Source organism: Labrus mixtus, chromosome 2 (genome assembly GCF_963584025.1).
Source record: "Labrus mixtus chromosome 2, fLabMix1.1, whole genome shotgun sequence".
Taxonomy (NCBI): domain Eukaryota; kingdom Metazoa; phylum Chordata; class Actinopteri; order Labriformes; family Labridae; genus Labrus; species Labrus mixtus.
In genome coordinates, this window is record NC_083613.1 from 33,990,121 (window position 1) to 34,013,059 (window position 22,939).

At 43.9% G+C, this 22,939-nt stretch overlaps 2 protein-coding genes across 4 annotated transcripts in view; one reads left to right on the forward strand and one right to left on the reverse strand.

Moving 5' to 3' along the window:
- Positions 1-17,415, forward strand: part of LOC132995643 (nidogen-1-like) — a 36,038-nt gene extending 18,623 nt beyond the window's left edge. The window contains exons 7-20 of the mRNA XM_061065717.1: positions 183-383; positions 467-700; positions 2,038-2,175; positions 3,243-3,371; positions 4,108-4,251; positions 6,134-6,262; positions 9,517-9,756; positions 9,845-10,017; positions 11,067-11,193; positions 12,100-12,271; positions 12,361-12,518; positions 12,809-12,932; positions 13,245-13,357; positions 15,514-17,415. Of these exons, the coding sequence (XP_060921700.1) occupies positions 183-383; positions 467-700; positions 2,038-2,175; positions 3,243-3,371; positions 4,108-4,251; positions 6,134-6,262; positions 9,517-9,756; positions 9,845-10,017; positions 11,067-11,193; positions 12,100-12,271; positions 12,361-12,518; positions 12,809-12,932; positions 13,245-13,357; positions 15,514-15,632 (2,201 nt within the window). The 3' untranslated portion in view covers positions 15,633-17,415. The remainder of the gene's footprint in view (positions 1-182; positions 384-466; positions 701-2,037; positions 2,176-3,242; positions 3,372-4,107; positions 4,252-6,133; positions 6,263-9,516; positions 9,757-9,844; positions 10,018-11,066; positions 11,194-12,099; positions 12,272-12,360; positions 12,519-12,808; positions 12,933-13,244; positions 13,358-15,513) is intronic.
- Positions 17,416-20,052: 2,637 nt separating this feature from the next.
- Positions 20,053-22,939, reverse strand: part of tbce (tubulin folding cofactor E) — a 9,171-nt gene continuing 6,284 nt past the window's right edge. For 2 of the 3 annotated variants that reach the window (XM_061026201.1, XM_061026210.1), the window contains exons 13-17: positions 22,333-22,471; positions 22,013-22,081; positions 21,650-21,709; positions 21,053-21,144; positions 20,053-20,318 (exon numbers count right to left, since the gene is read on the reverse strand). In XM_061026201.1, coding sequence (XP_060882184.1) covers positions 20,223-20,318; positions 21,053-21,144; positions 21,650-21,709; positions 22,013-22,081; positions 22,333-22,471 — 456 coding nt within the window. In that variant the 3' untranslated portion in view covers positions 20,053-20,222. The remainder of the gene's footprint in view (positions 20,319-21,052; positions 21,145-21,649; positions 21,710-22,012; positions 22,082-22,332; positions 22,472-22,939) is intronic. The other variant, XM_061026218.1, reaches the window with a different exon arrangement.

Consider the following 22,939-nt stretch of genomic DNA (forward strand, 5'->3'; position numbering starts at 1 on the left):
CGCAGCCATTTTCCTCTGAGGTCACACTCAAGGTGGGAGGCTTTAATGTAATAGTGGGGGAGGGGGGTTGTCTGCTCTGAGATTGTAAAAATTAGATTTGAACATTCGCCTGTCATGGTGTGTGGTTAAACGTTGTGGAACCTCTCTCAGACACTCACATGTTTTCTCACACTCCCCTGAAGGCGGCGTGTTTACGAGACAGGCCGAGGTGATCTTCTATCCGGGGAACGAGCGTCTGAACATCAAGCAGCAGTTTAAAGGAATCGACGAGCACGACCACCTGGTGGTGAGCACCGAGCTGGAGGGTCGTCTGCCCGCCATCCCGCTGGGATCCTCGGTCCAGATCAACCCGTACAAAGAGATCTACCAGTACGACCGAAACTGTAAGAACACGTTCCAACGGAGAACAGATGGATGAGGAAATGTAAAAGAACTCATGGTCATACTTGATGTCATTCTCTCTCAGTGATCACTTCCTCCTCAAACCGTGACTACACCATCTCCTCCCCCGACGGCTCCTCCCAGACCAGTAGCTACCAATGGCGTCAGACGGTCACCTTCGAGAGCTGCCAGCACGACGAGGCCACCAGGGAGGTGCCGTCCACCCAGCAGCTCAGCGTGGACCAGATCTTCGTGATGTTCGACGCCGAAAACGACCTGATCCGCTACGCCATGAGCAACAAGATCGGCTCCGTCCACAGTGAGTGCTGACGTCTAACAAAGTTTGAATAAAATGCGAAATTTGATTTTTAAAAAGGTACCAAGAGAGAATTACCGTAATAAGCGTTAAACTGATTTTATGAAATACAGAAAGAAAAAAAAATCAAATATAGCGTTGTCTATGTTATCTTGAAATTCTAATATGTTGTTAATATGACCATAATGTTGAAAAACGATGTTGATGCAATCTCTGTTATTCCACGTGGCAAACTATTTAACTTAATCATTTCAATTAAAACAGATTCTTACATTATCGCAATGGGACGCTAAATACGTTAGCCTGCTAATGGAAATTTCCTTTATGTGTTAGCATCAAGCTAACAAACTTAGATGTACAACTCGGTTCATCTGTGAGAAAACGAGTCCCTGGCATGGATTAGAATTTTATTATAATTTTTGACAGAACGTCGCTGGTAGCCTAGTGGTAAGAGGCCTTGGTCCAGGACCCGTGGCTCCTTTCCTCATTTCATCCAACCCTGGATGCTAGGAAAATAAATCTTGCTGTGTCTTCAGGTTGATGAGAGTGTGTGTTCACACATCAGGAGAGCGACGGTTGACAACATGTCACACTTTGTTCACGGGGTCCTAAAAGAGACATCCGTGTCTCGTGGTCGTCTGTCAGGGTCACTCAGAGGAAAAAAGTGTGTGTTATTAATCAGAGGAATGCAGCGCAACACGCCTCCGACAGTTTAGTGCCCCGGCCGGCCGGCAGTGTTTGCAGTTGAACATCAGAGGAAGATAAACAGTAATCTGAGCCCGGCTGTATTTCCTCAGCTGCAATCAGAGAGGCTGTGAGCGTGTTGGCAGGGAGTGAAGGTCAATGAGATACCATCATCCAGTCCACAGCGGGGAGGGGAGGGGAGGGGAGGGGAGCGGGGGAGGGGCACCAGGAAGACCTTTCTGACTAGAAAGAGGGGGTGAAAGGTAAAAAGGGCAGGTGGGGGCTGTTGATGGGATGCTCCGGGGTTCGGTTACACAAACAGACATGACTCAGCTGCAGAAAGCGGAACATCTGGGTCCGGGTTCCCGCGAGGAAAGCCTTCAAACCTTGAGCTCCAACACCCAGCTGCATGATGGGAAAAAAGACGACAACAGCCCTTCTCAGACTGCTCAACTGTCGATACGTCTCTGTACGTTCGTATTGATTCTGTGACGGCTTCACTGAAACTGCCAAATACAGTCGCCTTCAAAGAAAATGTGAACTATGACGAACATTCCCCTCACACACGATAAACTGAGGGATGAAATGTGTAAAAAACAACATTCTCAAATGGAAGCGCTCTCTGTAACAGGTTGTTTTTTTAATGTCTCTCACAGGCAGCCTTCCAGAGCAGAACCCGTGTTTCACCGGCAGACACGGCTGTGACATCAACGCTGTGTGCAGGCCAGGTGAAGGCCTCCAGTTCACCTGTGAATGCACCACGGGATTCACTGGAGACGGACGCTACTGCCATGGTAACAACACCTCTGCACGCATTCATCTCAGCATGAAACTTTTGAAAGTCCAGAATTTTTCAGTGGTGGAAATTGTTGAGTATAGGGCGGTCAGACAATTTAAAATTTTTACCGCAACATTTCAACAGTTAACGGCGATTAATCACATTTTGTGGCGCTTGTTTTGAAAAGCAAAGAAATTGGAAGGCAACCAATGTCGCCGCTCTCCTGTTTGAAACACGGATTTCCCTCTTCCCATGAAACGATCAACTTGTGCCCCAGCATGGATCTTCCGTCTTTGTTGTGATCCCTTCTGTGATGCCTTCCGATTTTTAGGGCATTTTCATTTTCATTCATTAGGCACGATGATATCTTACCGTTCCCCTCCCCCGCTGGTCTGCTTTCACATTAGTAACATCGTTCCGTGCCTGATTACACTTGGCGTCTGCACTCAGTCTGATACAGCAGGGGGCAGTATGCACATAGTTGGTTTACATATCCAGCAAGCAGCAGAAAGAAGAAGTAACCATGGCAACCACTCGCAGACTGAGCCCATCCTGCTAACTGTGGATGTTTTTGTCATTTCTGAGACCCTCTTCCTACTTCCACATCGACCATGCAGCTCAGAGGATGAAACATATGACGGTTTTTAAAGCGACAGGAGACGTTTAGAATGACATCATATTGCGGTCCACTTCCTTGTTTGAGCACGGTGGCATTCACATTTCCCGCAGACTGTACTTATGAATCGTGCCCCAGACCACCTCTTCAAGCGGACTCAGTACCCAAATATGGTACGTTTGAGTTCACACTGATCAAATGAACCGGACTTTAGGCTCAAGCGTACTCAGATCCAGGTCCAGGTCCAGGTCTCCACTCAAGCTCAATGCCTGTTGGTGGACCTTTGAGTGGATTTGCAGGAATTCTGTTGCAGCCATTACGACATGTTTCACCGCTGCAGGCCACAGAACTCCGCTGAAGTAAATCTACATCTTTGTCTCCCTGTAAGACCTCGAACACGGTCTCTGAGTGAACACACTTCTCTTCTGGTCTTTCCCTCTGTGTATCACCGATCTCCATATTCACAGATACTGACGAGTGCAGAGAGACTTACAACATCTGCGGGAACAACGCCGTCTGCACCAATCAGCCCGGAACATTCCGCTGCGAGTGCTTGACCGGCTTCGTGTTCGCAAGCGATGGAAGGACCTGCATCGGTAACGTTTATGTGCATGTGTGTGTGTGAGTGTGTGTGTGTTGACAGCTGTGTGGGTGGGCGGAGTGTGTGGTTCCCGTGTGTGTGAGAAGCTTTATTTGAAGAGTCTCTTGTTGGACGTACAGATGTTCTTCAGTCGGCCAAAAGACACAAACAGAAAGTCACTCCAGCGATGACGTAATGTTTCTCACTGAAGATGTGACGTTCCACCTCGACTTTTATATAACCTCACAGTGCACGCCGGACTTTAACCTTTGTCTTTAACCATGACCTCCATCTCTGACGTTAGTCCCCTTGTGCCTCTCCCTCTAATATTCACCTTGACCTCCATCTTTGACCTTTTGTCTACAGTCATGACCTTCATCTTCGACCTTGATCTGTCCCTGTGACCTCCCAACTTTCCCGTGTACCCTTGACCTCCATCTTTGACTGTTTGTGTTTTCCCTGGCTTTTATCTTGATTCTTTGACCTCCATCTCCAACCTTGATCTTTCCTCCTGACCTCTGTCTCAAACTTACCTGTGTACCCCTGACCTCCATCTTTGACCTTTTGTCTAACGTCATGACCTCCATCTCTGACTTTAGTCCCCTTGTGCCTCTCCCTCAAGTATTCACCCTGACCTCCATCTTTGACCTTTTCTCTTTTCTCTGGCTTTAATCTTGATTCTTTGACCTGCAGCTCTCCCCTCCTCTCCTCCTTTTAATCATCATTGTAATAATCTCCGTCTGGTCCTGCAGAGCACAGCGGTCCGGTTGATCACTGTCGGAGAGGAAGCCATGACTGTGACGATCCCCAACGAGCTCAGTGCAGCTACACCGGAGGCTCCGCCTACATCTGCTCCTGCCTGCCTGGATTTGTGGGTGACGGTCGGGTGTGTCGGGGTGAGTGTGCAGACTCTGTCAGCTGAGTGTGTGTGTGTGTGTGTCTGCAGATCTTGGACTGGCACTCTGTGTTCTGACTTATCAGCTCGTCTTCAGTTTCAGATTAATCGGAGATGCGTTTTAGTTTTTTGAAGGTCACAAAGTTAGTTTTTTTTATCTTTGTTTGAAGCAGCAGAAAAAAGGAAACATTTGATTTCTCTCAGAGGTCCTGTCCTCACAAACGTTCTTTATCTGCAGCTTGTATGAAAAGTCCAAAATTATGCACTCTCACCTGATGATGCTTTGGATCCTGCAGCCCTGCAGGTATCAGAGAGGAAGAACACCTTAACCTTCAAATAATCAGAACTAGGAGATTTAGATTCTTAATTGGAGGGAATTTATTTTTTCAGCAGGAGCTCAAAGAACACAACACATATGTACAAGGACAACATCGACAGAGACTGAGCTCAATCAAGAGCTCTTAACCAATGTGGAGGTGTGCAAATGTGAAGTCAAAGTGCAAGAAGAGAAACTAGAGGGCTAACTGCTGTTAAATAAATGAGACAGGGTTATGAATCTCTCCTTTAAAAGACGATCCGATGGGATTCTCTGAAGCTTCCATCGGATTCAGAGACGAGTAGATTCGATAAAAAATCGACTCCACAACTCCAGCAGTTCCTTCACTTTTTCCACAGTGCAGATTCCCACATTCCTTCGCCTCCTCGCCATGTTTACTAGCTTTCAGCTTCCTGTCTGTTTGCTGGTGACACCACTCCTATTGGTTGTTGTCAATGGTAACGTCATTGAACAACACAATATGTGTAAAGACCTGTGATAATATCAAACATGTTCGACAAACAGACTGATCGAGTTTTAAGACCACCTCACACCAAACCAGCGGGATCATGGGAGCGCGCCCCGACTCCAGCAAGACTCTCAAGATTTTATTCTGACTTTATAAATTAGTCTGCGACTTTGAAATCGCTTGAAAAGTCGTCAGAGACAGAGATATTATACTTCTTAGAACCCTGGCCTGGGTGTTAAAAAATATTTCTTCCTCGTTTGAAGTTTTGTAATCTTGTTGAAACATCGATGTTGAATGAACTAAAGGAGCAGCAGAGAGAGACACAGCAGAGGAACAGAGTGTGGTGTGTGTTGTCGAGCTGGATGTCAACCAAACCACGTCGGGACATAAATCTGAAAACAGACTCTCCTCTAGTGCAACACGCTGTCAGAGAGCAGGGAGCGCCTCAGAGACAGGAAATGTTCCACCTGGACAGGAAGTGCAGGACCCTGCCCTTACAGCTGTGCAGCTCATCTCATCAAATGTAAACCCCCTCTCCCCTCCCCCCCTTCCCCCGCCCCTCCTTTATTTTCTGCTTTTCATCCACTCTGGAGTCTGAACTGAAGAATGTTCCTGAAACGGGATCATCTGAGCGGAGGGAACAAACTGTCTGTTGAGATTTGTTTGAGTCTTTACAAACTCTCTGTGCAGAGGGGGGGGGCTTACATGTGAGTGCAGGAGGGGGGTACTGGGGGGACGGGGGGGGGGGGGTTCAACTTCTGTAGAGTAGGAGGGGCATCAGGAGGACATTTGCTCTGAATCTGCTTTGAAGTTTATCAACCTGTAACTACTGTCGCTTTAAAGATTTGAAACACGTCTCCTGTCTTTTTTCGAGGTGGTTGCCGTGACATGTCTATTGTTGCCGTGGAAACACCGGATGTTACGTCAAATATACAGAAATAATAATTTAAAAGTATTTTAAAATAAAGTAATTAGTAATAAAATACATTTTAAATAAAAATAATAATTTTTCAGGTTTATGTGACGCCTCGATTTGTCCCCTGAATCAACGCTCTTCGTTCGTTCTGATCGTTTTTCTGTCTTTCTTCTTACGTTCAGACGTCGACGAGTGTGAACACGACCGATGCCACCGCGACGCCGCCTGCTCCAACACCGAGGGCTCCTTCAGCTGCCAGTGCCATCCCGGTTACCACGGCGACGGCTTCCAGTGCAGCCCTACATCCACAGGTGGGTAACTGACTGATTCTGTGACGCACTGTAGGGAGACTTTTATTTTTATTCAAACGGCACATCAATCTTCTTTCCTCTCTGATAAAGCTGCGGTTAAGGTTTTTTTTTGTGAACAGAATGAAACGATGAAGGAGATCAGAGGTGACGTGTTTGAGCAGCATTTGATTTTCAACATGTGCAGAAGCAGCAGCAGCAGCAGCGTGGTCCTCCTCGTTCGTTTACACAGAGCTTCAATAACAGAAGATTTGTGATGTTTTAGTTATGTTTAGACGAATGGAAGCTGTGTAAACTCTGCCCGAGTGTAAATGTTATTCTGCGTAAACAGACCTCACGTTAGACTCAACACACTCACAGACGATGACGACGGCGAGGCTCCGATCTGTTCAGGGTTAAAAAAAAACAAAACAAAGCGCTGAAAGTCAAGATGAAGAGTCAGAACAGGAGTTTTCCCCATCTGTCCTCCGCGGTTTGTTTCCTTTTTTTTACGACCTTATCTTTAGTTTACTGACGGGATTAAACCTGAAATCAGATGTTTGTCAGATTCATTGTCTTCAGCTGGTGGACGTGGAGTAAAGCGGGTCGTTAGCTTTGCAGCGCGTTCAGGGACTGATCAGCTGCTCTCCCCATTGGTCGGATGAATTTCTGGCATGTTTGATATTTTGGTCGTACGACTTCAAACTCTCTCACAGTGAGAGCAGAGCCACCAGCGGATTCTAGGACCTATTTTTATTTTTTTGTAACTGTGCAAACTGTCGGGCAGCGTCTAAAATCACCATGGCAACAGCAGGCATGCCTATTTGATGTGTTTCACACCCCTATCAGAAAAAAAAATTCTGATGCTGGATTGCCTAGCGGTGATGTTGTGTGCCCCATGTACGGAAGATGTAGGACTCGTCGCAGTGGCCGTGGGTTCAAATCCGACCTCGGCCCGTTGCTGCAGGCCCATCCCCCCCTGCCCTCTCTTTCTACTCCCAACATTTCCTGTCTCTCTGCAGCTGTCCTATCAAAATAAAGGCAGCAAAGGACCAATAAAAAAAGGAAACATATCAGTGAGAGAAATGTTGGCAGGAAATATCTGAGGACCTTCAGCTGACAGGAAACAATTGTTATGATTTAGCTGCTAGTTAGCTCGTGTTTGATGGTTATGCAGAGAGTGTGTGTGTGAGAGAAAGAGAGAGAGAGAGAGTTTTGCCGGTGTGTGTAGCCTATTTTAGATACAACTGAATCATACATAGATCTGACTTCAACCGTCCTGATTTCACTCCTAAAGGTTTGTCAAACTCTTCTACAGGACAATACTTTTTTCGATACCTCATGCTTTATAATTGCACAGTCTTTGTCATTTTAGTGCTCAGTGGTATAGAAACGTGCTCAAACTAGGATCAATATTGGAGATGCTTTTGAAAAATGGAGAGAGGTTAGAACACAGAAAGGTTTACAGACCCATGCAGAGCTGGATAAACACTGAAGCTTCAGAGTCCACCACATGGTGACCTGTGTGAGCATCGACTCTAGAGAGGAGGGGGGGGGAGACAGCTCTCTATGATGTTTAGAATTTAAACTGTAGTACCCATTTCAAACACTAGGTGTCAGATTTACATACTGCTCTAATGAACGTATCGTTGGTGGAAGTGAAAAAGTCTTGTTTTGTTCTGATAGTCTTATTAAAGTTATAGAAATGTATTTCTCGCCTTCCTGATCTAAATGGTCTCATGCTGTCTCCTGATTGGCTAACAGCAGGTGCAGTTTCCTGTCTCCTCCTGGTTTGTTGTTGTTGTTGTTGTGTGTCTGTGGTTTGGCGTCATCCCAAACCTTGCAGACTCCTTCAGCTCTTCCAGGTGTCAGAGCTGAGCGTTAATTACAGCTCGCCGCGCCGCTCCAAAGTTTCCTCATATTTTTTACGACCCGTTGGCCTCTGAAAGCCGTAATCTTTGTGTCCCCTGTCATAACTTGTCACAGCGTCTCTGACTGCGAGCTGCTGTGCCTCCTTTTGTCTCTTTGATCCTCAGACCCCCCCTATGTTTGTCTGTCGGGGGTCTTCTTTCTGCTCTTTGTGGTTTCCCTCTTGTCTGCTTGTTGGGAGCAGATGTGGCGCTGTGACGACAAACTGCTGACTCACCATCTGTTATGGCGAGCTCTGCGGTTCGTCTCGCCGATACCCTTGAGGATAAGAGTGTGAGGAGGCTGTGGCCCCTGGATGTGACCGCAGAGATGAAGAGCCTCCTGCTCATCTTTAAACTGAGCTGCTCTCCTCACACACACACTCACACACACACACACGTTTCTCTGCAGCTGCCACGTACCAACATGTGTCTGGGTTGTCAAGACACCAGAATTCTTTACGTGGAAATGTTTAGTTGTCCTCCGGCATTGATGTTGACAAAGCTGATATCAGAGGCTCCGCCCCTTTTTGGATATGATTGGTTGAAGAAGTGACATTTTATTTATTTTATTTAAGATTTACTTTGGGGGATTTTTCTGCCTTAATTTCAGAGATAGGACAGGAGAGAGGCACCTGTGGCTTAGTGGTTAGTACACACGGCCCATGTGCAGAGGCTGTGGTTCTCCAAGGGGGGCGAGCTTGGGTCCGGGTCCGACTTCTGGCTCCTTTCCCGCATGACATTTGCCACTCTCTCTCTCTCTCTCCGTCTCTCCCTGATTTCCGACCTGTATCAACTGTCCTATCTTTACAATAAAGGCACAAAACGACCAATGGGGCCGAGGTCGGATTTGAACCCACGGCCACTGCGACGAGTCCTATATCTTCCGTACAAGGGGCACACGACATCACCTATTCTTTCTGATAGGGGTGTGAAACACATCAAATAGGCATGCCTGCTGTTGCCATGGTGATTTTAGACGCTGCCCGACAGTTTGCTCAGTTGCAAAAAAAAAAAAAAAAAGAGGTCCTAGAATCCGCTGGTGGCTCTGCTCTCACTGTGAGAGAGTTTGAAGTCGTACGACCAAAAAGAAATCGAAAAAAAGAGAGAGGGGGATGACATGCGGGAAAAAGATCGGAAGAAGACAGGTCGGATTCGACTACAGCCTCCGTACATGGGGCGTGCGCACTAACCACTAGGCTACCGGCACCACTGAAGAAGCAACATCGACGAGCAAGGCGGGGCTCCAAAAGATTAATTATTTTCAACTGAGAGCGCTAAACAGAAGGTTTTTGACCACCATCAGACGGAAACCAACAGGAACTTAGAATCTTCAGTCTCAGCATGGTGTGATTTATTTTGTGTCCACAGAGCGAGAGAAGACGCAGTGCGAGCGCCACAGAGAGAGCGTTCAGGCCGCCACCTCCAGCTCCGGGATCTTCTCTTTTTTCCGCCCTCGGCCGGCCGTCGGTCAGTACGTCCCTCAGTGCGACCAGCATGGCGCCTACGAGCCCACGCAGTGTCACACCAGCATCCAACAGTGCTGGTGTGTGGACGCCAACGGCCAGGAGATCCCCAACACCCGCACGGGACCCGGCAGCACGCCGCTGTGTGAGTCCACGTTCTCATCGTCTTTAGAACTGAAAACACCTCATGAGTCGTCACTAACCACCCTGTCCTCCTCCTCTCTCCTGCACAGGTATCGATCAGGCGGTGACTCCCGCTCCCGTTGGACCGACCCCGCGGCCCGACGTTCACCCCGTCGCCCCGGGAACACACCTGCTGTTCGCTCAGAGCGGGAGGATCGAACACCTGCCGCTGGACGGATACACCTTTAAGAAAGAGGACGCTAAACCTCTGCTGCACATCCCCGTAAGAACACACACGTTCTTCAGTTTGTCCACAGACGACACAGAAAACGTGATCAGAAATGTCTTTGCACATTCAGTTATATATTCTGTTAGTATGACTGTGAGCATCAAGAGGAGGATGTTTGCTCTCCTGCTTTGTCTGGACACGGAGCCAGGACGATGTGTTTACAGGGCGCGATGAGTAGGAGACAAAAATACAGAGAGCGCCGGTGACGTCGACAGCCCCTTTCTGACAAGTTGACCAACGTCCTCAGATTCGTCCTCAGATTCTGACATGACAAAAAAGCATGCTAGCATGCTAATGCTAGCGATCTTTATTCTGCTCGTATCTTCACACTGCATGTAAATTTACCTGAAATGAGCGTGATCTAGAAACACAGTTAAGCAGTGAGTACAGTATGTTATTCTTCTTTTCTCTAGTCCCTCAATTAAACAACTTTTATACACGAGGGGAGGAGTCAGCCGGCCGTCCGGGCGATGTAAACAAACTGAAGATAGGACTCTGAAAACTCTGAAAACATCACAGACAGTGGGACTCGGGTGTTACACCCATTGTAGACAGTCATGACTCACAGAGTTATTTTCAGAGGAGATACTTGATTTATATTATATTTAAGTGTGACAAATTGCATATTCAGCCTTTAAGACCCCAAAACATTATAGAAAAAAGCTCCCAGATTTTCATTATAACACGATTTCCCTTTAAGGGAAAGATCAAGCTCAAGTCTGAAATGATTTGAAGATGTATATCTAAACTGTTTCTGTCGACCACATTCTTTCCTCCTTTGAGTGGATATGACACTCAGTCCTACAGTGACAGTGTTTGTCCTGAGTGTAGTTAAATCACTGTGAAACAATCCTCTGCTTGTTGTGTCGTTCTCTTCTTTGTAACTGAGCTCAGAAGTCATCACTCAGTATGCAGCGTTCACACAAAGATCTGCGTCAGTGTCGGCGTCTTGGAGCCCCCGACGACTTTGTACAAAAGACTCTTTTTGAATCGTCTCCGGATGAATGAAAGCGTCTCTGTCTCTTCCTGTGTTTTCCTCTCAGGACCGCGTGGTAATCGCTGTGGCCTACGACTGCGTGGACAAGATGGTCTACTGGACCGACATCACCGGGCCGGCCATCAGCAGGGCCAGAATGAGCGGAGGGGACATCAGCCACGTCATCACTACAGGTACAAAGCCCAAAACAGGACTCCAGAAAAAGAGTCCAGAAAGAAGACAGTAGTCTTCAACTGAACACCTAACAAGACTTTTTTCTGGTCGCAGTGGCAGCGACTTGTCAATCTCAGGTAGCCCCGCCCTAACCCCGCCCCTCTTTCTGGTCTCTTTGACTCTAAATGGGAACATAATTTACTATCTCAAGGCCACTACTGCTACAGGAATGAATCTGTAGTTTTTTTGTTTTACCACTGAAGTCGCCCCCTGCTGGACTTTTATAATGTTTCTGAAAAATGCATTTGACAGTTTTGAGTTTGGGGGCAAAGTCTTGATGGGCTGACTTCATAACTAACTGCTGGGTAGCTCGGCAACAAGGTTGGAAGAGCAATGGCATCATTGATTTGAGATCAATTTAAAGAGTTTCAGGTGATTATTTGAGGTTCTGATTGAAGATACCTCTTCAGAGCTCAGAAATCAGTTGATTTAAGTTTCAGGGAATGACTTAGGGAACATATAATTGATGTTTCTTTGTTGTTTTCTTTGACTGAACGTTACAGAAAAGTCCTCAAAGGTTTATGCAAAAGTGCACAAAGTATAGAGGCCTAGCAGTTAGTCCACATCCCATATAGGCAATCAGTAGTCCAGGCGGCCCAGGCTTAAGTCCTACCAGTGGCTCCTTTCCTTTATGTCATTCCCTAATCTTTCTCCCAGTCCTACTGTATCTTGCTACTACTAAACTACTACTACTACTATGCACTGTCCTTTCAAAATAAAGGCGTAAAGCCCAGACATTTTTTATTTTAAATTAAATAAGAGCATGGATTATCAAAGACGCCCCACATGGGATGGGCAGACATGATTTATCAAGAGTCCTTCCCTTTGCTTGAAGTCCGACGTGTGTCTCTCCTGTCAACCCTCAGAGCTGCAGAGTCCTGAAGGCATCGCCATCGACCATGTGGCTCGTCTCCTCTTCTGGACTGACTCCATGCGAGACACTGTGGAGGTTTCCAAATTGGACGGCAGCCAGCGGCGAGTCCTGTTCGACACGGATCTGATCAACCCCCGAGCCATCGTCACCAACCCAGCGTACGGGTAAGTGTTCACCGTCAGGTATCCGACTCACAGCAGCAGGTAATGGTCTCAGCTGATTGGTCTAACTGGTTTTTATCCTTATGCTGCAGCCGCATTTTCTGGGCGGACTGGAACAGAGACGGGCCTAAGATTGAGATGTCGAACATGGATGGAACAGATAGGACCGTCCTTGTGAAAGACGACCTGGGGCTTCCAAACGGTCTGACCTTTGACATCGAGAACCAACAGCTGTGCTGGGCTGATGCAGGTGAGACACCTTGGACCACATAAACCACCACGCAGTATCATTTAAGTCTTGCTACTGGAAATGATCCTGTTGTTGTTGGTCCAGGTTTTTATCATGAGTGTCTTACTGTTGGTTAATGATTACTTGGTTGTTTGCTTTGTTGGATGGTTGGTTGATTAGTTAGTGGGTTGGGTGGTCAGATGATTGATTGATTGGTTGGTTGGTTGATTTGTTGATTACTTGGTTGGTTGATTAGTTAGTGGGTTGGGTGGTCAGATGATTGATTGATTGGTTGGTTGGTTGATCTCCAGGTACTCGTAAGGTGGAGTGTATGGATCCTCACCGCCGGCTGAGGAGGCAGGTCGTTGAAGGGATCCAGTATCCATTCGGTCTTGTCTCCTTTGGAAAGAACCTTTACTACACCGACTGGAGGAGGTAAGACCCAAACAAACAGAAACACTCATCATCAACAAACTCAACCGATGATTGTGATGATGTTTAGCTTTAAGCTGAATTTATTCCCAAAAAAGGCTCCCACTCTACACCCTAGGTCCTAGGGCCTAGGACTACAATAAAACGTCTGTCCGTTAACAGCCTCACAGTCTGAGAGGACTCCAAACAAACCGCCTGCTGGTGCTCTGTGCTCTTGTGTTTGCCTGAAACTGTCACATAAAAGTTTAACAGCGGTGTTATTTTGACGATCAGTCGTCCTTTCTGGTAAACGTTCTTTGTGGTGTTTTGTTTCAGGGAGGCGGTGGTCGCTGTGGACAGTCAGGCAGAGAAGGAGACAGAAGAGTTCCTGCCTCAGAAACGCTCCCGACTGTACGGCATCACCACGACACCCACACAGTGTCCACAAGGTACGCTTTAATCTGAGCAACGGATCAACAACATTTGGATTCTAGACTCTTTGCAGAAACATGTTTAAGGTTTTATTGAGTAAAGATAACTAAAGCTGAAGTAACCGTGGGCTGTAGCAAGCTCATAGGACTGTCAGTCAAAGCTGATTTGGCTGAAGAATGTGTTGCTTTGAGTATTTATTTCTTTTTTTTCCCAGTTAAATATTTGTCAAACTTGTCCCTCAGCATACCTGGGGTTAATTTTTTTTTACCTGTAGCACTGTCAGCTGAATATGAAGGGTAATATACATGATGTGGAAAATGCTTTGTTCATATATAGCACCTTTAAAAACTAAGTGATTTTACAAACAAAGCAAAAACAGGATAGGAAACAAAACAAATACAAACATGGCCGCCACAGTGAAGCAAAACCAAGCCACAACCTCCAGTGTTCAAAAATGAAGCCAATGCTAAAGGGCAAAATCCTGCAGTCAGTCGAGTGTCCGCTTTAAAGTCAAGATGCCGCTAAATGTGAATAAGCGATAGAGCTGGGTATTGTCCACAACCGCACAATTCGATTTGATATTGATCAATATGCTTTAATATCAATTTAATAATACATAAAGATGACAGGAATACCCAGATAACTCATCACAGGACCTTCTGGTATTAGTTAAATAATTAAGTGTACATTGTTTGTAAAGGTTTATAATTGACTCAAAAATGTATTTTTTCATTGCATTATTCTTTAATAAACAAAGAGTAAAACATTAAAGCACAGTGTGATCTAACATGCACAATTGCGCCTGAGCTGAATTCACAGCGCCCCCAGTGGAGAAGGGCGTCATTACAACAACAAAAAATCGATCTCAGGATTTCCCTGAAACGATTTTGAATTGGGAAAATAATAATTGCAATACGTTGATGAATAGATATTTTTAACCAGCCCTAGTAAGCGACTCTGATGCAGGTTAAAAGATGTCTGCAGGGACAATATTTTAATGTTTCTGTATCTGAGTCCATGTGTTTATGTTTTCTAAATGTTTTATGTTGCTGGCTGCAAAACTAATTTCTCCTCGGGGACAATGATTTTAAATCAACATTGACAAACTGAAAAATCCAAACATGAATTGTTTACAAAGAAATAAGATCGGGACCCAGATCAGCTCTGTGGAGTCAGCAGAGCTGTGTAATGCACTCAGTGACCGCAGTAATTGATTCCAGGCGCATATACCATGTTGGATGGATATAAGCGTGGGAACTGCAGGAAGAGTGACCTCAGGGGAGCCAGCTGTGGATAACGAGGCTCACATCTGGCTCGGAGCCCCGAACTTTACAGCAGACGGTCTGAGTCCACCTGCTGGTTCCTGATGATGGACGGTCCGTCCTGTCCCTGAATCTGCAGCCTGGAACTCAATGTTTCTGTTTGACTTGGCAACATGTTTAAAAACCATCTTTGAGTTTGTGTTTCTAAACATTTTAGAAGCAGCCGCCTGATCTGATAATGAACACATTACAGCAGATGATGTGGGGGAGGGGCGTTTTCAGTCTCTGATTGTATCTGAAACTAAAACCTTTTATCCCCAGAGTCTGCAGAAGTTTAAAAGCTGCTGTTTAACTCTTCTCCAGCCCAGACTCTGGGTCCAATGTCTTTGAGCTCTGATGAGTTTTCATGAAGTGAAAAAGCTCCACAGTCTGAGCCACATTATATCAGACTACTAAATAATATGTAAAGATTAATCAGATTTAAAGTACAGTAAGGTACTTAAAGTGAAAGTAGAGTTACTTGCTTAAAAAAGGTAGTGTTGTAGTACTTGGAATCGGTCTTGGCCTTGAGAACACTTTTTGAAGGTCTCATCTTGTAATTGAAAGCATTCTTACTCGGTCTTGTCTCGGTCTCAGACTCAACGTACTCCAGATTCAAGACCACCACCATTCCATTTTCTTTTACAAATCTACATTATGATGTAGCATCATGCCTCCTCTCCACATAGTTGTTGACATCAAGTCACAGTTAATCGGTTTATTTTGGGTTCCTAGCGCCGAGGTATCTTTAAGAGTGAATATTTGTAAGTTTTGTTTTAACAATGTGAATGGACTCAGTCCACACAGTTGGTTGTACAATGTAACGCCAATATGTTCTCGTGATAACATCCTGTTCTCTTCTCTCCTGTCAGCTTATAACTACTGCTCCAACAATGGCGGCTGTTCTCACCTGTGTCTGCCGCGGCTCGGTGGCTTTACCTGCCGCTGCCCAGACGGCTCCGCTGGCAGCTGTGAAGAGAGAAATCTGTGAGGACTGAGGACAACGAGAACGCTCCGACTGCTGAGAGAGGACAAGAACAAAACACACTCAACGGAATTCATGTGTTTTCTAATTTTCTTACTTGAACTACGATTTTAGAGTTTTATGAGTTTTTGGCACCTGAAAAGCTTTTCAGAACTCACTGCATTAATGGGTTCAAATTCTGGTCCAACAAGGGAGATGAGATACGCTCATCCTGTTAATGTTAAATTTATATAGTTTATAATCTGAAAATGACACTCATACAGGGATATTTTGACAGCTAATAATGATTTCTGAAAAGGTACCAAATATTGAACTTCATATTTTGTTTCAATGTTTTTTTTTTTTTTAAGTGAAACTTGTTACTTTTTCTCAGTTTGGTCTGAAACATAATTTGCGAAAAACAATCAGAATTTTCACAATCGTCAACTACAATCAACAACTGTTATCAAACGCCTGTGGCAAAGGTCAAAGGAGGGTCTTAAAAACCCTTTTCATGCATATAATGATAACTCAGGTCATTTTAAACTTGGGCCCAGGTTTAGAAATAAGGGACAACGACTTTCTGAGACATCCATTTAGACCATCAGACTCATAAAAACTTCAACGATCAAATACGATCATATCAACTCAAACGCTTTCTTTGGCTTGTTGCAAATTTAAAGGCAGGGTTGGTAATGTCCTCCAAATAATCCTTTTAAGATTTTGGTTGAAGTTGTCTTTAGGTCCTGACAGAAATTAATAACTCAGGTTCTGAAAAAGGAAAAAAAGAAAATCCATCATCTGTATCAGTTTGTGAGCCTGAAAAAACTTCAGCCAATGTGTGCCACGAGGTACCAATCTGATGAACCAATCAGGCGCCTCCCTGTCTCCCTTCTCGTTCTCTACCTCTTGCTGTCACTAGCCCACACTCAAAGTATGAGCTGAGGTCCGCTTCTGGAGCAACGGCGCTCGTGCATGTGGCTTTTGAGGGAGCACAGAGGGGAGGGGGTGCAGACGGAGCACTGAGGGAATGCTAGTTTCAAAATCATGCTAGTTTTAGAAAATTACCAACCCTGCCTTTAACTCAACAACTGCTCAATGTGTGTGTAAGAGTTATAGAAGCCAAATCATTTGGAAAACGTTCCAAAAAATGCATCATTTTTGAGTTAGTCAAGATATATTTTGCACCATGTACTAAAATCTTTAGGAAGAATTTACAAAAACATTTGAAACTTTTTTAAATCTGTGAGTAATATAAACGTATTGACTGAATTTTAGAAAACATTCTCAAATAATCGTGAGCCAAAGTTTTTTTTGGTAACACTTTTGTTTACATCATTTTTTATGAAAACGTTTGCTGATCTCTTTTTAAACTGTTGACATACCAGCCAGAAAACAAAGTTTATTTGAAAAAGACACCAGGGCAGTGAAAATATCAACGCTTAGTCCGACAAGAAGAGTTAACTTCTTGGTAGAGTAGAATTTATATTACCTACAAAGTACAGACTTCAAAAGTTTGTAAGGTCTGTATGGATTGGTTTATATAATGAAACTGTTACTCCTTTAAAAATTACTTTAATTTTAACACGTTAACAAGAATAACTTGGTTTACAAAGAAATACAGGGACGTATCTTTTGTTTATCTGGTTTTAAAGTCAAAATGTGAAAACCACTTCCTGTTTGATTTGTGATGAGGTGATTAACAGCCAAACCAAAGATTACTGAAGCTACATAAGGGCTGAAATAAATGTATAATCAGACTATATTTAACTTTTAAGGATATCTTATAAATGAAGTTTTTTAATCTGAATTTATTGTTCTTGCAATCCGGTACGATACAGTTTGATTTGGCGTACTTGCTTCCGAGTATTTTGGCGGTTTGACCACTAACAGAACCACTACGAACCAGTGACTGATCCTGGTCGTGTTTAAGAGATAAATAAGGGCTAATAATAAGATTTATTCATTTGTTCTAGCTTTGACTGTGTATTTTTTATATAAACTTGTAAATAATTAACTTCTATGCAGATGATTCTCTGATATCTTAATTGTGCTAATGTTAGCCTGTGAGCTACCTGATGATGGGTATTGTGAAGGTGTGTGCTGGTCAAGGTTTACGTTTGATGGCTTGAAGCACCAGTTTTTACTTTCATGTAAACATTGTTTTTACAATGAAGACTCCTCCAATATAAAGAACGAAAAACAGGCGGAAACAACCTTCCAATCCTCAGATGTAAAAGTCTGGAGCTGCAAATGTCAAAATGGATCAATTTAAACAAAAATGTATTTTTTTTAAAACAGGCACTCCATCTTCTTTTCTTAAAAACAAACTAATATTAGAAGAATTGTAAATTAATTTGCATTGAGGGAGGAGCTAATGCTACAAATATCAAAGTGAGTGCAAATCAAAGAAGACAGAAACAAATGAGATGTTCAGTTCAAAACGACTGTTGGGGAGAAAATCTGAAAATAGGGTCGTCAGGTTAGCAGAAGTTTAGACCTTGATACTCTAAAAAATCAAACAATATTAACACCCGTTTGGATACCACGGCAAGAAAAGATGAAGTCCTAAGCACCCAAAATTGGTTAACTTCTTGTTGTAATTACCAAACATTGCGAGCAAACGCTTTCAAAGTGCCTAAATTGCACACATACGATAAGAACACGCATTTTGCAAGTTTGTGTGGATCCATTCCTCTCCTACACAGTTGTTTTTTCTACTCTTCTAATGATAACTGAAATAACAGAATCATCCTAAAACATGAGGTATTGAAAAGTATCGCAGTATCACCTTACCGGAAAAATGCCTGCAATTACCGCTCATCGCCACAGTTGGTGTCAGAGAGTATAAAACATGTATTTTGAAATTCTTACTTAAATGTCTCATAGGTATTAAAAGTGTTTACATGACAGATGCATGACTGCGCTAAGAGGTTTGTAGGTAGAGTGAAGAACAGGTAGGTCGGCATAACATTGGCAGACTCAGCTCAGGTTTTTTTTGGTGACAAAACCTCATCAGGGAGGACACTGATCAGTCCAGCAGGGCTGCACAACAGCAACACATCACTGACTGTGAAAAGAGGTTGATCAATAACTTTTTATTGTATAGTGCCATAATACATAACTGAGAGGGAGCCATGTCCCTAGCTAACGTAGTGGCTCTAAGTTATAAAAAGAAAAGCTGTTCTTATTGCATCTCTGCAGACTGGTCTCATCATGTAAGGTCTGTGAACATGAAGTACTGTATGTCTGTACTGACCATCAGCTAAAGAAGGAACATAAACAAACTGTACAGCCTCAATAAAACCGTTTTTTTTAAATATATAAAATCTGTTTTGGTGTGTTAAGGCAAAATAACACTTTCCTTCCTCAAGTACAGAAGTACATTGCTTTCACATGAGAAAATAGAAATCTTCTATTTTTGGGATTAAATGAGAGTCTTATCTGAATAATGGGGGGGAAATGTACGTAAGAAACACACTTTCTTGTTCTGACACGAGGACTATAAATAAATGAGTGCATTCATTGTCCCCTTACCTTAACTTTGACCATAACCTATTTCAATCCAGTGGATAGAGTCAGAAATCAGGGAGAGAGAGAGAGAGTGGGGAATGACATGCAGGAAAGACGCCCCAGGTCGGTTTCAAACCTGGGCCGCCCACTCTGAGGGGCACTAAACCTTTCATTTCAATCCTTTACCTAATGCTAACCTGGACTTTAAGGCCATGTCTGACATCTAAACAGACCATAGAATAAGTGAGGAGCCAAACAGGTCCCCACTATAAAGGGATAAAACTAACACTGGCCCTCACAAAGATATATTAACAAGTACAGTGTGACACACACACTCACACACATGTTACGTGTACTTCGGATTGAGAGTAAATTCTTTTTTGTTCCACCTTCTGAGGACTTGGTGCCAGATTATTTTATTCTTTATGAATGTCATTCAGATAAGACTTTATTCATTTTAACACAAATAACAACAATGAAGTATTTTGATCATTTAAAGAGCCACAGTCTGTTTGAGGCTCCCAAGTGATAAAACAGTCAAAACGTTGCTTCTGCTGCCCTCTAGTGGTTAAACTGTTCACACACTATAAAGTAGTACAGCTTTTAACTCCAGTCAAATACGAAATCTGCAGAAAAACTCAAGATGATTATAAGACATTTAACATGAAATCAGTTGTATAGTTCTGTTTCAGATGTTTTCTTTACGTTTATCCAACAGTGAATCAGGCCGGGTCAAATACAGATCATTTGTTAAATGAGATTTTATTTGATTGATCAGAGCACAGAACTCCCCCACTGAGTTCATCTCTCGAGCTAATACACAAAGATGTGCACAGATAAGGTGTGAAATGTTAAATGTTAAAGCTGTCCAGAAGGAGATTCAAGCAGATTGTAATCATTTAAAAAAAGGTGATTTCCTCTCGTTGGATCCAGCCTGAGTCTTTTTAAAGTAAATCCACGTCTCAGTACGAGTCCCGGCATCATCTCCAACACGTGTACACACATAAAGCATTCACAGTCTGCAGCTGGATGAAGTCTGACTCTGAAGCCTCCGATCCGTCTGAAAAGTGGACCGGGCCGGTTCATCAACTCCTAGAACTCGGATCAGGACCAGCGAACCAACACCTTGTCTCCGGCCTCGATGGAGTAAAACTGCAGCGACTTCAGGTCGTTGTCGATCTCAAACTCTGTCCCCTCCTTCTACAAAAAAAAGGAGCTTCACTTCATTATGAACTTAAAAGCAGGGTTGGTAATTTTCTGAAAACTAGCCTGATTTTGGAAGTAGCATTCCCCTCAGTGCTCCGTCTGCACCCCCTCCCCTCTGTGCTCCCTATTCATTTCTGTCAGGACTTTAAAGGCTTTATATGTGATTTTTTCACACTTAAATGTAATATAAATCAAGATTCATCTTTACATCGCCTGGACGGACGGCTGACTCCTCCCCTCGTGTATAAAAGTTGTTTAATTGAGGGACTAGAGAAAAGAAGAATAACATACTGTACTCACTGCTTAACTGTGTTTCTAGATCACGCTCATTTCAGGTAAATTTACATGCAGTGTGACGATACGAGCAGAATAAAGATCGCTAGCATTAGCATGCTAACACAACAATGCAGCGCGAGTTGTTTTGGTTTCATGCTGGTGCTCAAGGGCGACATCTGCTGGATCAAAAAATCACATATAAAGCCTTTAAGACAATTTCAAACAAAATCTTAAAAACAGTATCTGGAGAAAATTACCAACCCTGCCTTGAAGGTCACAATATTCATCATTAACAAGTCGCCTATTAGCATGCTAATTGGTAGCATACATAGTCATTATTAATCACTTATTAGGATCGGGGAGATTAGGTTTGTAAGGGGTTAAAATGTTCTCCCTGTTTAGACACTCATCAGTTCATTTATCTGCAGTGGAGAGAGCTTCGACACTCTTACCTTTGGGCTGGTGTAGGTGAGCTTCAGATCTACCGCGGGAACCTTCAGCAGCCTGTACAGGAGCCCCTTCACCTTCTGGATCACCATGGAGGCTGCACGACGGAACACAAAGAGACATCAGGAAACTCTTAGCACACAAAGGCAGACGTTTGTGTTTGACTTGCTTGTAAAATACATTAAAACACGATAGCATCATTTAAAAAACAGAAACATAGAGCCACGTTAAAACAAGGCACCAGGTTGTTTAATTAAATACTGGAGCAGTGACGGTGATTCGGTTTTCAAAGAGGTGATTTGAGTGAGTTCCATGGAAATGAATATTTTTTTTCTGAATGAATATTTTAGATTTTGGTCACTCATTAAAAATAAAAAGAGTTAAAACAAAATGTCTCAGACTGAGGCTGGTCTGAGCATGTTGGCTCCTTCAAACGGGCGGTTCTTCCTGTGGATCTTGTTTTGTTTTTCTTTACCTATTAGTGATTTTGGATCCAGCACACACTGAGGGAAGTGTTTGTCTGATTTTTCATCCAGTGAATCACAGCACCGCTTCTTTAAATATAGAAGATGCTGTGATTTTTCGTCTCTGTCGTTTTTTACCTGGAAGTTTCTTCTCGATCGGCTTCCGCTCGGCGTCATCAGGGAACACAAACACGACCTCTGTTGAAGAGAGACGAGAACAATATCAGCTCTCAGATTAAATCACATTAACTCCTGATGTTTCACTCATACGCTGCAGCTATAAGCGACCTGAATCTGATCCTTTGTGACTCAGATCTGATTTTTTTATGACCGTGTGAACAGCACAAGTCACACAGAATCTGATCTTTTCACAGAAGATTTGGGCCACTGTTATGGCCGCAGCCACTCCCCCTCCTCTGTGTGTGCGTTAATGTCTCTCATTATAACCTTTATTAATTAGCCAATCAGAGAGTAGCAAAAAAATAGGGAGGCAGGGCTTACTTAACAGCTGATTCTTCAGGGCAAATGCCTCCTGCTTCTTCAGCTCGCCTTCTTCTGGAGCTCCGTACTCTGAAAAAACAGGACGAGATGTCTTCATTATAAATGATCCTCATCCTTAACGTCACATCTAAAAAATAACATTTAAACAAAAATATTTATTTATCTTAAGGCACAAAAACCGTCAGTAAACTTCATCTTCAATAAACGCTGAGGGAGGATTTCTAAAGATGTCAGATAGTTGGTGTTCTAAAGGGCCATCAGTACCCAAAGCTGCCACGAGAGGTCAGTACAGAGTCTGTTCATGTGTGTGCGTGACTCACTGTCGACGAGGCTCAGGTAACGAGGGTGCTGACAGGTGAACGTGCTGTCCGGCTGAAGGCCCCCTCCTGCCTTCAACCACTCCTCCCCGAACATCTTCAGGTAATCAAGCTCCGCCCCCCTCCTCTCATCGGGGTGGATCTGATGGAAACCATAGAAACAGATCAGTATAGTATAATATCGGCGTCCCAGTCTGTGAATTCACACACACACACACACACACACACACACACACAGACACACACACACACACACAGACACACAGTGACACACACACACACACACACACACACACACACACACACACACACAGACACACAGACACACAGTGACACACACACACACACACACACACACACACACACAGACACACACACAGACACACACACACACACAGACACACACACAGACACACAGACACACACACACACACACACACAGACACACAGTGACACACACACACACACACACACACACACACACACACACACACAGACACACAGACACACAGTGACACACACACACACACACACACACACACACACACACACACACACAGTGAGACATGCACACACACACACACAGTGAGACATGCACACACAGACACAG